This window comes from Dicentrarchus labrax, unplaced genomic scaffold, assembly GCF_905237075.1.
Source record: "Dicentrarchus labrax unplaced genomic scaffold, dlabrax2021, whole genome shotgun sequence".
NCBI classification, from domain to species: Eukaryota; Metazoa; Chordata; class Actinopteri; family Moronidae; genus Dicentrarchus; species Dicentrarchus labrax.
The window spans coordinates 349,677-362,633 of record NW_026136998.1 but is presented as its reverse complement, the minus strand read 5'-3'; the positions used below and the strand labels follow the sequence as shown (position 1 = coordinate 362,633).

The following is a 12,957-nucleotide window of genomic DNA, read 5'->3' as shown; positions in this document are numbered from 1 at the left end:
TAAGGAAGTATTGATCATTGTATTGTTCTGTGTATTGATCGTATTGTTCTGTGTATTGATTGTATTGTTCTGTGTATTGATTGTATTGTTCTGTGTATTGATCGTTGTATTGTTCTGTGTATTGATTGTGTGTATTGATTGTTGTATTGTTCTGTGTATTGATCGTTGTATTGTTCTGTGTATTGATCGTGTGTATTGATTGTTGTATTGTTCTGTGTATTGATCGTTGTATTGTTCTGTGTATTGATCGTGTGTATTGATTGTTGTATTGATCGTTGTATTGATCGTTGTATTGATAGCTGTATTGATCGTTATATTGTTCTGTGTATTGATTGTTGTATTGTTCTGTGTATTGATCGTTGTATTGATCGTTGTATTGATCATCGTATTGATCTCTGTATTGAACTGTGTATTGATCTGTGTCCTCAGGAGCGTTACAGACAGGACTGTAATCTCGCCGTCCAGCTGCTCAAATGCAACAAATCACATTTCAGGAACCACAAATTCGCTGATGTAAGTACCTCAGTGTGTATTGATTATTGATCATTGATCGTTCCATTAGACCAAAGACATATATAATATAATATTCTATATGTAACATACAGGCCGTATTGAACCTGCTGTTGTTGTTGTTGTTGTTATTTCGTGTGTGTGTGTGTTTGTGTAGCTGCCCTATGAGCTGCAGGAAATGCTGAATAAACACATGAAGAGCAGCCTTCCTGAGCAAGGCCCCGCCCCCGGAGCTCAGGACCCGGACACGCTCAGTCTGACTCCCGCTGACGTGGTGCCGACCTCCGTCATCGCCCGTGTCCTGGAGAAACCAGAGCCGCTGGTCCTGAACTCGGCCCAGTCCAGTAGCAGCTGCGGCCGGCCGGTCGCCGAGGACGTCTTCGTTCACGTGGACATGACGGGCCCGGCCGCGGGGGCCGACGGCCGCGGCCGGGAGAACTGCGGCAGTCAGGAGGCGGCGCAGCAGAACGGTTCCTGCCGCAGTCAGAGCAGTTTGGACGGGCAGTCGGGTGGCGAGGAGGCAGGTGGCGCTCCGTCCTTTGAGAAGCTGAACCCGTACCCGGTCCCGCCGCCCCCCCACCCGCTGTACCCCGGACGCAAAGTCATCGAGTTCTCGTCCGACGACAAAGTGAAGATCCCCAAAAACTCCCCGCTGCCCAACTGCACGTACGCCACGCGGCAGGCCATCTCCCTCAGCCTCGTGCAGAACGACGACGAGAGGCTGGCCCCCGGAAGCCCCGCCCCCTCCTCCTCCTCCGGTGGGGGCGTCCACCAGCGCACACCGCCGTCACACCGCGACGCCACCAGCGAGCCACTGTCCAGCCAGTCGAGCCCGTTCAGCAGCCCGCCGCAGGTACAGAGAACGTAATCGATCACTAATCATCAGTTTCTGATATTGATATCTTTACTGATCATGTTGATCAGAATTAGTTTAGTTCTGACTAACCAGGACCAGTAACCTGATCCTGCCCCCCCCCAGGCTCCCAGCGTCCTGGCGAGCTCCGGCAGCTCTGAGGAGGACCTTCTGGCCAACTGGCAGCGGATGTTCGTGGAGAAGATGGCGCCATCCTGCGACGGCTCCGTGGTCCACCGGACGTCCTTCAGCAGTCAGACGGCTCAGGAGCTGCAGAGGAGGAGGCCGGCACCGGGACCCGGGGCTTCGTCCACCTCCGACCGCCACAGGGCCGCGTACTCGGACGGCGAGGAGGGTTCGTCGGCGCGCAGCTGGACGCCGAGCCGTGGCTCTAGCCTCGACACCGACACCGACACCGAGCCCCGGTCCGGCAGGAGGGGGCGCTACGGTGGCGACGGTTCCACGGAGGAGGGCGAGAGGCTGCTGATGAACCTGGAGGATGATGGTGGCAGCGGGGACACGGCGGTCACCGTGGCGACCAGCCCCGCCGACGCCCGCAGTAAGGAGCTGGAGGAGGAGGAGGGGGAGAGCTCAACCGAGGAGAGAGACGTCCTCCCCCGCGACCTGCCCGTCATCTCACCCCGCCTCCTGGACTTTGACCCCGCCCTCGCCGCCGTCCCGCAGCGGCCGCAGAAGAGCCCGAAGAGGATGGGCGTGCACCACCTGCACCGCAAAGACAGCCTGACCCGAGCCCAGGAGCAAGGCACGCTGCTGGACTGACGGTCGCTCGCCCCACACTGTGCTCCCTCAGCCTCCGTCTGTCTCCACGGCAACAGACTCGTCTGCCTCAGAGGTCAGAGGTCACGCCCATCCAGGATATAGCCATACTCTACCGTATGCTGCCGAGCTCGCCGCCTGACCTGTGTGTGTGTGTGTGTGTGTGTGTGTGTGTGTGTGTGTGACCGATCAGTTCTATTGATCAGCTGATAATCAATGAAGCAGCTGATCAGTTGGTCTTATAAAACAGTATTTTAAAGGTAAACTAAAATTAAAGTTACTTTTCTTTAAAGTAATCTGATTACATCAGACTTCAATCAGCTGATTAAACTACAATACATTGATTATTGGAAATTCTGAATAATCAGTATTAGCCCCATATCGGTGTGTGTGTGTGTGTGTGTGTGTGTGTGTGTGTGTGTGTGTGTGTGTGTGTGTGTGTGTGCAAAAAAAAAAAAAAAACAACTAAAATCTTTACGGACGTCTTTGCCTTGTTTCCTGACCGGGAGCTTTTATTTTGAAGAGAACAGATGAGACACACACACACTGTCAGTGCCTGTCTCTCTCTCTGCCTGTCTCTCTCTCTCTCTCTCTGTCTGCCTGTGTCTCTCTCTGTCTCCCTGTCTCTCTCTCTGTCTCTCTCTCTCTCTGTCTGCCTGTCTCTCTCTCTGTCTCCCTGTCTCTCTCTCTGTCTCTCTCTCTCTCTGTCTGCCTGTCTCTCTCTCTGTCTCCCTGTCTCTCTCTCTGTCTCTCTCTCTCTCTGTCTGTCTGTCTCTCTGAGGTTGCGAGTACGACGCCGGGCTACGAAGGTCAGACTTTTATTTTCTCGTCTCTACTAATCATTGATTTCCTGTCATGCTGTGTTTATTATTTAGTCACCTGATTGGTTTGTTGGTTTCGTCTGAGGTTTGACCTTTAACCCTGACTGACCTCTGCCCCCCCCCCACTCTGACTGTACCTGCAGGGGGGCGGAGCTTCTCCCATCACGTTGTTGTTTTGTGGTTTATCACCTTTTTTGTTGTGATCTGATTATTAAGAGATTATTTTTGTTTGGATTTGATTTGTTGTTTATTTGATGACTGTCATGTAGACATGGTTCTACGGAGGCCTGTTAGTGCCAGAAACTGATGATTTAAATCAGTAATCATTTATCAATAATATAAATAAATATTGGAGACAAACTAAAATCTAACAAAATGTTTAAATGGTTTGAAGGTAACCATTACTGATTGATTGATTGATTGATTGATTGATTACTGATTGATTACCACCAGCTAAAAGCAAGCTGTTTGTCAACATATTGATTGATTAGATTTCAGTATAAAAATACTAATAAATTGATTTTGATTTGTTTTAGCATTTATTTTATGTTAGTTTTTCTTTAGTGAAAAAAATTATTTACTTTAAACAGTTTTAAATAAACATTATATCAGGATATAAAGTTAAAACAAATTGTACATGCTTGATTCCAAGATTGAAGTTGTATTGATTATTGATCCAGACCTGATAATCTCATTAGAAATATTAATAATGTGTTTACTGGCCCTCCCGAGCCTCCGTACTTTAGCTGTAACCTTGTTTTTCTCCTCTGAGGTCACTGGTTGAATGTTGGCTCGCTGATTGTGACTCTCACCAAGGACCAATGATCACTGATTGATTGATTGATTGATTGATTGATTGATTGATTGATTGAAGACCTAAACAGTTTTGTTTGAGACTTTTCAACCTCCATGTTTTCACAGGAAGTGATCGAGTATTGATCAGCTCTGAACTTAATGATTTTAAAGTACTGAAAAGTGTCCATGTTTGAAGTCTGATCGATGTGTTGGTATTGATCTGTTTTCTGTATTAATCACCAATTAATGATCTTCTCTGAACAGTATTGATCTTGTTTATGAAGTTAAACACGACGCACACAGTCTCTCCTGGTGCATTATGGGATGTGTACGCTGTCAGAGTGCATGATGGGACACAGACAGACGTTATTGATCTAGCGCATTACAGCAGAACAGGTAGAACCTGCAGATGTTCTGGAGCTTTTTACTGGCTCACATGGTCTTCTTCAGAGTGATAAACAATAAAACAAAGAACTGAGAAATACACAAGAAGTATGACCTGCTCAGATTTCAGGGTTAGCCTAGCTTAGCATAAAGTCTGGAAACACTGGAACACTGGCGGCAGCGTTGGTGGTAGCGTTGGTGGTAGCAGTGTTGGCAGCGTTGGTGGTAGCGTTGGTGGCAGCGTTGGTGGCAGCGTTGGTGGCAGCGTTGTTGGGAGCGTTGGTGGCAGCGTTGTTGGGAGCGTTGGCGGCAGCGATGGTGGCAGGATTGGGAGCAGCGTTGGTGGCAGGTTGGCGGCAGCGTTGGTGGCAGCGTTGGTGGCAGCGTTGGTAGTGGCAGAGTTGGTGGTAGTGTTGGTGGCAGCGTTGGTGGCAGCGTTGTTGGGAGCGTTGGCGGCAGCGATGGTGGCAGGATTGGGAGCAGCGTTGGTGGCAGGTTGGCGGCAGCGTTGGTGGCAGCGTTGGTGGCAGCGTTGGTAGCAGAGTTGGTGGTAGTGTTGGCGGCAGAGTTGGCAGCGTTGGTGGCAGGTTGGCGGCAGCGTTGGTGGCAGCGTTGGTGGCAGGTTGGCGGCAGCGTTGGTAGCAGCGTTGGTAGCAGAGTTGGTGGTAGCGTTGGCGGCAGCGTTGGCAGCGTTGGTAGCAGGTTGGTGGTAGCGTTGGCGGCAGCGTTGGCAGCGTTGGTAGCAGCGTTGGTAGCGTTGGCTGAATAAAAGACTTTAAAAAGACAGGAAGTGAAATAAAAATGTATAAATGCAGAAATATAAAGGTTTTCTACGGTGGCCCACAGGGGCAAATATAATAATACTACACTGTAAAAAACTCAAGGCAGCTGTCTTCATTAAGTCTTATTGTTGTTATATAATGGTTAAAATCCTTCAACAGTAAATTAAAAAGCTAATTACCTCAACAAAAAATAATAATCGGCAAAAACTTTTTTAGTTTATTAAAAAAAATTAAATTTCCATGAAATTATCTTTATTTTTTTTTACAGTGTTTATTATTTATAATTATTAAATATTCTCTCTGATAATTTCACCACTGTTCACTCTTTTAATAGAAATGTTTTGTCCTTGTGGGCCACCGTACTCTGTCCTCCATTGTTCTGACAGTCGTTCTGTGTCCCAGCATGCATCAGGAGGTCTGTGTGCACTGAATACTCTTCGTACAGTCTGAAGGTTTAACTAAAACTTTTTATTTTTCTGTATTTCTTATTTTGTCACATGGGTTGCGTTCATGTCCAGTGGGAGTTTCCAGTTTCTGACTTGTTAACAGCTTCAGTAAATCCGACTTCCATTTTTAGACTAAATATTATTTTAAATGTTTGCTAACGCTAACGCTAACTCACCGTATTATTAACGTTCAGAATGTGTGTTTAAATATTAAATGGAGTACATACTAAAGGTTAAAGGTTATTGATCCGGATTTACTGGATAAAATGTTTCATTATTAATTCACATTATTTTTAACTCAAGTCATCAAATTAGTTTTTACATGACGTTTTTCCGACATGCCATGAACGCAGCATTAGCAGGCACTTAGAATTTATACTCAAAGCTAATCGAAGCTAATAGAAGCTAATAAAAGCTTCTACTAGCCTCATTAGCTTCTACTAGCCTCATTAGCTAGCATCCTAAAGAGAGTTTGTCACTAACTGATTTTCTCTTCTGCATCAGGACACTCAGTTATTCTGATATTGTGTCCGAGTATCGAGGTTTGTTGCTAACGATGTCGTTAAATTAAAACTGTTGAACTGATTCACCTCAAACATTAAATTATATATTTATATTATATAATATTTATATGATATATAATGTATACGGGTCTGAAACATGCTAGCTCTGCTGTTAACAACTGAAACAAGTTACTAACCCGTGAAAGCTAATTAAAGCTCATGTATCATTATACTGCTAATGCTAGTAGCTGTTAGCGAGTGAGCTAATGTTGTTTATGATGGAAAATGGTTTCCTACGATGAGTTAGCTAACATGCTAACATTCGTAGCATCGGTTAGCTGCCATACGGCACACAGCTAGCTAAAGTAGCTCACTAGCTAAAAAAGGAAAAGATGAGATGTTACCATGGTTACCAAAAACAAGTCATAAAATTATAGTAACCTCAGCTAGCAGGTTAGCGAAGTTTAGCTCAACCTTGGTAACCCCTGACCGTGACCCCCTGACCCTAACCCGTGACCCCTGACCCTAACCCGTGACCCCCTGACCCTAACCCGTGACCCCTGACCCTAGCTGTAATGAAAGAAGCTAAAGTTGTTAATGTTCTGATTCAGTAGAGAAACCAGGAAGTGACACATCTGAACTAGCTTTTGGTTAGCCTCCAATGCTAATGCTAACACTGTGTTAGCCTGTGTGCTAATGCTAACACTGTGTTAGCCTGTGTAATCAGATTTGTTAGAAACTGAACAGTGCTGGTTAGCTGGTTAGCTAACGTGTTTCTGGACCTCCAACATGGCCGCCGGGGACTACCGGGTCCTTCATTCAGGACGTGGACTCACCTGAGGACAAATTAATGTTTGTAAGAACCGGAGCGGAACCGGAACCGGAGGAGGAACTGAGGACCGACTGATTGTAGCCCCGCCCCCTCCTCGCGGTCCGCCCACAGGTGCTGTCACTCACTCAGCTCATTGACCTCTGACCCCAGCTGTGGTGCTTTCAGGGTCACCTGAACTGTCTCTGGTTCCTCTGATTGTTTGTTTCACTTCCTGTTCGGAGATAAAACTACAAAAAGGATAAAAAAACTACAGACTGTTAAACTCTACTAACGATTTTATTTTCTGAATTTGTAAACGATGTATATTTTAAAACAAATAAAATATTTTAAACGTAGCTCCGTCTTTGTGTTCTGGATTTGGTGAGAGCGTCCTGATGGGAAGGTTCCCGGGCCCAGTGCATGCTGGGAAATGGGTATGAGGTCACTTCCTGTTCTTCAGTATAAACTCACACTGCTGCTGCTTTTATTTTTATTTTATCAGGGACACTGTGAGGTTCCTATTGTCATTGCTAAAGTTATTATTATTTGCGGGAATCGTTCACTGAACATATACTGATGAATTTTATTTTGAAGTTTTCAGGCCTGGTGAAAAATTGGATATTCTATGCGTGACATTCGGCTCGGCCACTAGGTGGCGTTACTATTAAGAAAAGTGCATTTAGGGTAATAACTCCCGCATCGTTTGTCTCACATTCAAATACCTTATATCCACGCGTTCGGGGAATGGAGCTGCATCTCGCTATATAGGCCACACCCATTTCCGCCTAGATTTTTTTTCCCCGCTTGAGAGCGAAATGTCCCACAACTAAGTTTACGTGTTCCATTTGCTTTTGTCCGGTTCGCACGAAACTTTTCACGTAGCATCTGGAGACCGCCCTGGCAAAAAAACTCATTTAAAGTATTTTGATATTTAAAAAAATAAGCACGTTATAAAATTAGCACTTTCTGTAGATGTATTATTAGATCTTAGTGCTGCATTTGACACCATTGACCATGATATTCTTTTACAGAGACTTGAGCATCAAATTGGCATTAAAGGAACCGCACTAAGCTGGTTTAAGTCATATTTATCAGATCGCTCGCAGTTTGTACATGTTAACAATGAATCTAACTATGCTAAGACAATGTCGGACACCGTAGTTTTCTCTGGACCCCTCCCCAATGTGACCAGTGATGACATGTATAGCCGCATGTCGTCATTCCACCGCTGGCTGTCGAGGTGGTGTCCAGCAAACGATGTGGGCTTCATTGATAACTGGAAGCCTTTTTGGGGAAAACCTGGTCTGATTAGGAGAGACGGCATCCATCCCACTTTGGATGGAGCGGCTCTCTTATCTAGAAATATGGCGAAGTTTATCTCTAAAACCTGACAGTCCAGAGTTAGGACCAGGAAGCAGAGCTGCTGTCTTACACACTCCTCTGCGCTTTCTTTAGAACAGTCACCCACCCAAAACCCCATAGAGACTGTGTCTGTCCCCCGACCACCTAAACTATTTAAAGAAATAAAAACAAGAGGAGTTCAACATAAAAATCTAATAAAAATTAAAACCAACTCCTCAGTAGCACAAAATAAGAGAATGAAATGTGGGCTGTTAAATATCAGGTCTCTGTCCTCTAAAGCTGTTCTAGTGAATGAATTAATATCAGATTATGATATTGATTTACTTTGTCTTACTGAGACCTGGTTGTCCCACGAGGAGTATGTTAGCCTAAATGAATCCACCCCCCAGTCATATTAATACTCACATTCCTCGAGGCACAGGCCGAGGAGGTGGAGTAGCAGCTATATATGATTCGAGCGTTTTAATGGACCCTAAACCTAAACTAAATTATAATTCATTTGAAAGCCTTGTTCTTAGTCTTTCTCACCCAAACTGGAAAACACTGCAGCCAGTTCTATTTGTTATAGTGTACCGCGCTCCTGGACCGTACTCTGATTTTATATCTGAATTTTCAGAGTTTCTATCAAGCTTAGTCCTTAAATCAGATAAAGTAATTATTGTAGGTGATTATAATATTCATGTGGATGTTGACAATGACAGCCTTAGTAATGCATTTATATCATTAATAGACTCAATTGGCTTCTGTCAGAGTGTAAATAAACCAACTCATTGTTTTAATCACACTCTTGACCTTGTTTTATCATATGGCATTGATATTGAACATTTAATAGTCTTCCCACATAATCCTTTCCTATCTGACCATTATTTAGTAACTTTTGAATTCATACTATTAGATTATAAGCCATTAGGCAAAACTTCCTACAGCAGATGTCTATCTGACAGTGCTGTAGCTAAATTTAAGGAGGAGATTCCTTCAGTGTTTAATTCAATGCCATGTCTGAATTTAACAGAGTCCTATAACAACTTTAGTCCCTCTGAAATTGATAATCTTGTCGATAGTGCTACAGGCTCACTACGATCAACATTAGACTCTATCGCTCCTATAAAAAGGAAATTATTAAAACATAGGAGACTAGCACCTTGGTATAACCACCAAACCCGCCAGTTAAAGCAAATAGCTAGGAAATCTGAAAGGAAATGGCGCTCTTCCAAATTATCAGAATATCGCTCAAATTGGCAAGATGATCTTAAGATTTATAGAAAGGCCCTCCGTAATGCCAGAGGAGCCTATTACTCAGCACTAATAGAAGAAAATAAGAACAACCCTAGGTTCCTCTTCAGCACTGTAGCCAGGCTGACAGAGAGTCACAGCTCTATCGAGCCACATATCCCCATAAACTTAAGTAGCAATGACTTCATGAGCTTCTTCTATAATAAAATTATTACTATTAGAGAAAAAATTAATCACCAACTGCCATCAACAGTTATCAGTGGCTCTCCAAGTTCAGGGACTTCTGTCAATGTAAACTTAGATGTATATTTAGACTGTTTTTCTGCTATCGATCTTCATCAGTTAACTTCAATCATTTCTTCATCGAAGCCATCAACCTGTCTGTTAGACCCGATCCCAACTAGGCTGCTTAAAGAAGTTGTTCCCTTAATTGGCACTTCTTTACTGGATATGATTAATCTTTCTTTATTATCAGGATATGTACCACAGTCCTTTAAAGTAGCTGTAATTAAACCCCTTCTTAAAAAGTCTACTCTTGACCCAGGGGTTTTAGCCAACTATAGACCGATTTCTAACCTCCCGTTCCTCTCTAAGATTCTGGAGAAAGTAGTCGCCAAAGAGTTGTGTGACTTTCTACATAACAATAGTTTATTTGAGGATTTTCAGTCAGGATTTAGAGTTCATCATAGCACAGAGACAGCTCTGGTTAAAGTTAATAATGACCTTCTGACTGCTTCTGACAATGGACTTGTCTCTGTACTTGTATTATTAGATCTTAGTGCTGCATTTGACACCATTGACCATGATATTCTTTTACAGAGACTTGAGCATCAAATTGGCATTAAAGGAACTGCCCTAACCTGGTTTAAGTCATACTTATCAGATCGTACTCAGTTTGTACATGTTAACGATGAATCCTCCATAAATACTAAAGTTAGTCATGGAGTTCCACAAGGTTCTGTACTTGGACCAATACTATTTACTTTATATATGCTCCCTTTAGGCAACATTATTAGGAATCACTCCATTAACTTTCACTGTTATGCAGATGATACGCAGTTATATCTATCAATCAAACCCAATGAAATTAATCAATTATCTAAATTACAAACATGTCTTAAGGACATAAAATCCTGGATGACCTGCAATTTTCTGATGTTAAACTCAGAAAAAACGAAATTCTTGTTCTTGGCCCCAAAAACCTTAGAGACTCATTGTCTAAAGATATAGTCACTCTAGATGGCATTAACTTGGCCTCTAGCACCACTGTCAGGAATCTTGGAGTTCTCTTTGATCAGGATTTGTCATTTAACTCCCACATAAAGCAGACCTCTAGGACTGCCTTCTTTCATTTACGTAATATTAGAAAAATTAGACACATACTATCACAGACAGATGCAGAAAAACTAATCCATGCATTTGTTACTTCAAGGCTGGATTACTGCAACTCTTTATTATCAGGTTGCCCCAATAAGTCCATTAAAACGCTCCAATTAATTCAGAACGCTGCAGCACGAGTACTGACAGGAACTAGAAAAAGAGATCACATCTCTCCTGTACTAGCTACTCTGCATTGGCTCCCTATAAAATGTAGAATTGAATTTAAAATACTCCTCCTCACCTATAAAGCTCTTCATGGTCAGGCCCCTTCATATCTTAAAGAGCTCATAGTACCCTATTACCCCACTAGAACACTACGTTCTCTGAATGCTGGGCTACTTGTGGTTCCTATAGTCTCTAAAAAGTAGAACAGGAGCCAGAGCCTTCAGTTACCAAGCTCCTCTCCTGTGGAACCGCTTCCAGTTGTGGTTCGGGAGGCAGACACCCTCACCACTTTCAAGAGTAGGCTTAAGACATTCCTCTTTGATAAAGCTTATAGTTAGGGCTGGATCAGGTGAGTCCTGAACCATCCCTTAGTTATGCTGCTATAGGCCTAGACTATCGGGGATTTCCCATGGTGCACTGAGCTACTCTCTTCCTCTCTCTTTCTGCACTCATTCATGTCCCTTTAATGCATGTTACTAACTCCACTTCTTCCCCCGGAGTTCTTGTGCTTTCGTCTCGCAGGTTCTCATGGATCCTGGTGGAGCCTCCTGCCATGGTCCTGCTTGACTGCCATTGCCAATACTGTTGTTGCTGTGCACCTGTCTGTCTGTCTGTCGCTCTCTCTCTCTCTCTCTCTCTCTCACCCCAACTGGTCGAGACAGACGACCACCCACCTAGAGCCGGAGGATCTGTCCTAGGTTTCTGCCTTTTAACAGGCAGTTTTTCCTTGCCCTTGTCGCCAAGTGCTTGCTCATGGTGGTACTGTTGGGTCTCTGTAATTAATGTTAAAGAGTTCGGTCTAGACCTGCTCTATTTGAAAAGTGTCCTGAGATAACTTCTGTTATGAATTGGCGCTATACAAATAAAATTGAATTGAATTGAATTGAATTGAATCTTCAATAAATACTACAGTTAGTCATGGAGTTCCACAAGGTTCTGTACTTGGACCAATACTATTTACTTTATATATGCTTCCTTTAGGCAACATTATTAGGAATCACTCCATTAATTTTCACTGTTATGCAGATGATACGCAGTTATATCTATCGATCAAGCCCGATGAAATTAATCAATTATCTAAATTACAAACATGTCTTAAGGACATAAAATCCTGGATGACCTGCAATTTTCTGATGTTAAACTCAGAAAAAAACGAAATTCTTGTTCTTGGCCCCAAAAACCTTAGAGACTCACTGTCTAAGGATATAATTACTCTAGATGGCATTAACTTGGCCTCTAGCACCACTGTCAGGAATCTTGGAGTTATCTTTGATCAGGATTTGTCATTTAACTCCCACATAAAGCAGACCTCTAGGACCGCCTTCTTTCATTTACGTAATATTACAAAAATTAGACACATACTATCACAGACAGATGCAGAAAAACTAATCCATGCATTTGTTACTTCAAGGCTGGATTACTGCAACTCTTTATTATCAGGTTGCCCCAATAAGTCCATTAAAACGCTCCAATTAATTCAGAACGCTGCAGCACAAGTACTGACAGGAACTAGAAAAAGAGATCACATCTCTCCTGTACTAGCTTCTCTGCATTGGCTCCCTGTAAAATGTAGAATAGAATTTAAAATCCTCCTCCTCACCTATAAAGCTCTTCATGGTCAGGCCCCTTCATATCTTAAAGAGCTCATAGTACCCTATTACCCCTCTAGAACACTACGTTCTCTGAATGCTGGGCTACTTGTGGTTCCTATAGTCTCTAAAAGTAGAACAGGAGCCAGAGCCTTCAGTTACCAAGCTCCTCTCCTGTGGAACCAGCTTCCAGTTGTGGTTCGGGAGGCAGACACCCTCACCACATTCAAGAGTAGGCTTAAGACATTCCTCTTTGATAAAGCTTATAGTTAGGGCTGGATCAGGTGAGTCCTGAACCATCCCTTAGTTATGCTGCTATAGGCCTAGACTATCAGGGGGATTTCCCATGGTGCACTGAGCTCCTCCCTTCCTCTCTCTTTCTGCACTCATTCATGTTCCATTAATGCATGTTACTAACTTCACTTCTTCCCCGGAGTTCTTGTGCTTTCTCGTCTCGCAGGTTCTTATCGATCCTGGTGGAGCCTCCTGCCATGGTCCTGCTAGATTGCCATTACCAATACTGTTGTTGCTGTGCACCTGTCTGTC

General features: G+C 43.6%; 1 protein-coding gene across 43 annotated transcripts in view; it reads left to right on the top strand.

Annotated features, from left to right (window-relative positions):
• tjap1 (tight junction associated protein 1 (peripheral)) overlaps positions 1-7,038 on the top strand; it is a 34,781-nt gene extending 27,743 nt beyond the window's left edge. For 5 of the 43 annotated variants that reach the window (XM_051395696.1, XM_051395694.1, XM_051395695.1 and 2 more), the window contains 5 exons: positions 430-513; positions 668-1,363; positions 1,490-4,513; positions 4,636-4,842; positions 4,887-7,038. In XM_051395696.1, coding sequence (XP_051251656.1) covers positions 430-513; positions 668-1,363; positions 1,490-2,143 — 1,434 coding nt within the window. In that variant the 3' untranslated portion in view covers positions 2,144-4,513; positions 4,636-4,842; positions 4,887-7,038. Of the gene's footprint in view, positions 1-429; positions 514-667; positions 1,364-1,489; positions 4,530-4,611 lie in introns of all 43 variants that reach the window. The other 38 variants (XM_051395690.1, XM_051395678.1, XM_051395682.1 and 35 more) reach the window with 38 other exon arrangements.
• The last annotated feature ends 5,919 nt before the right edge of the window (positions 7,039-12,957 follow it).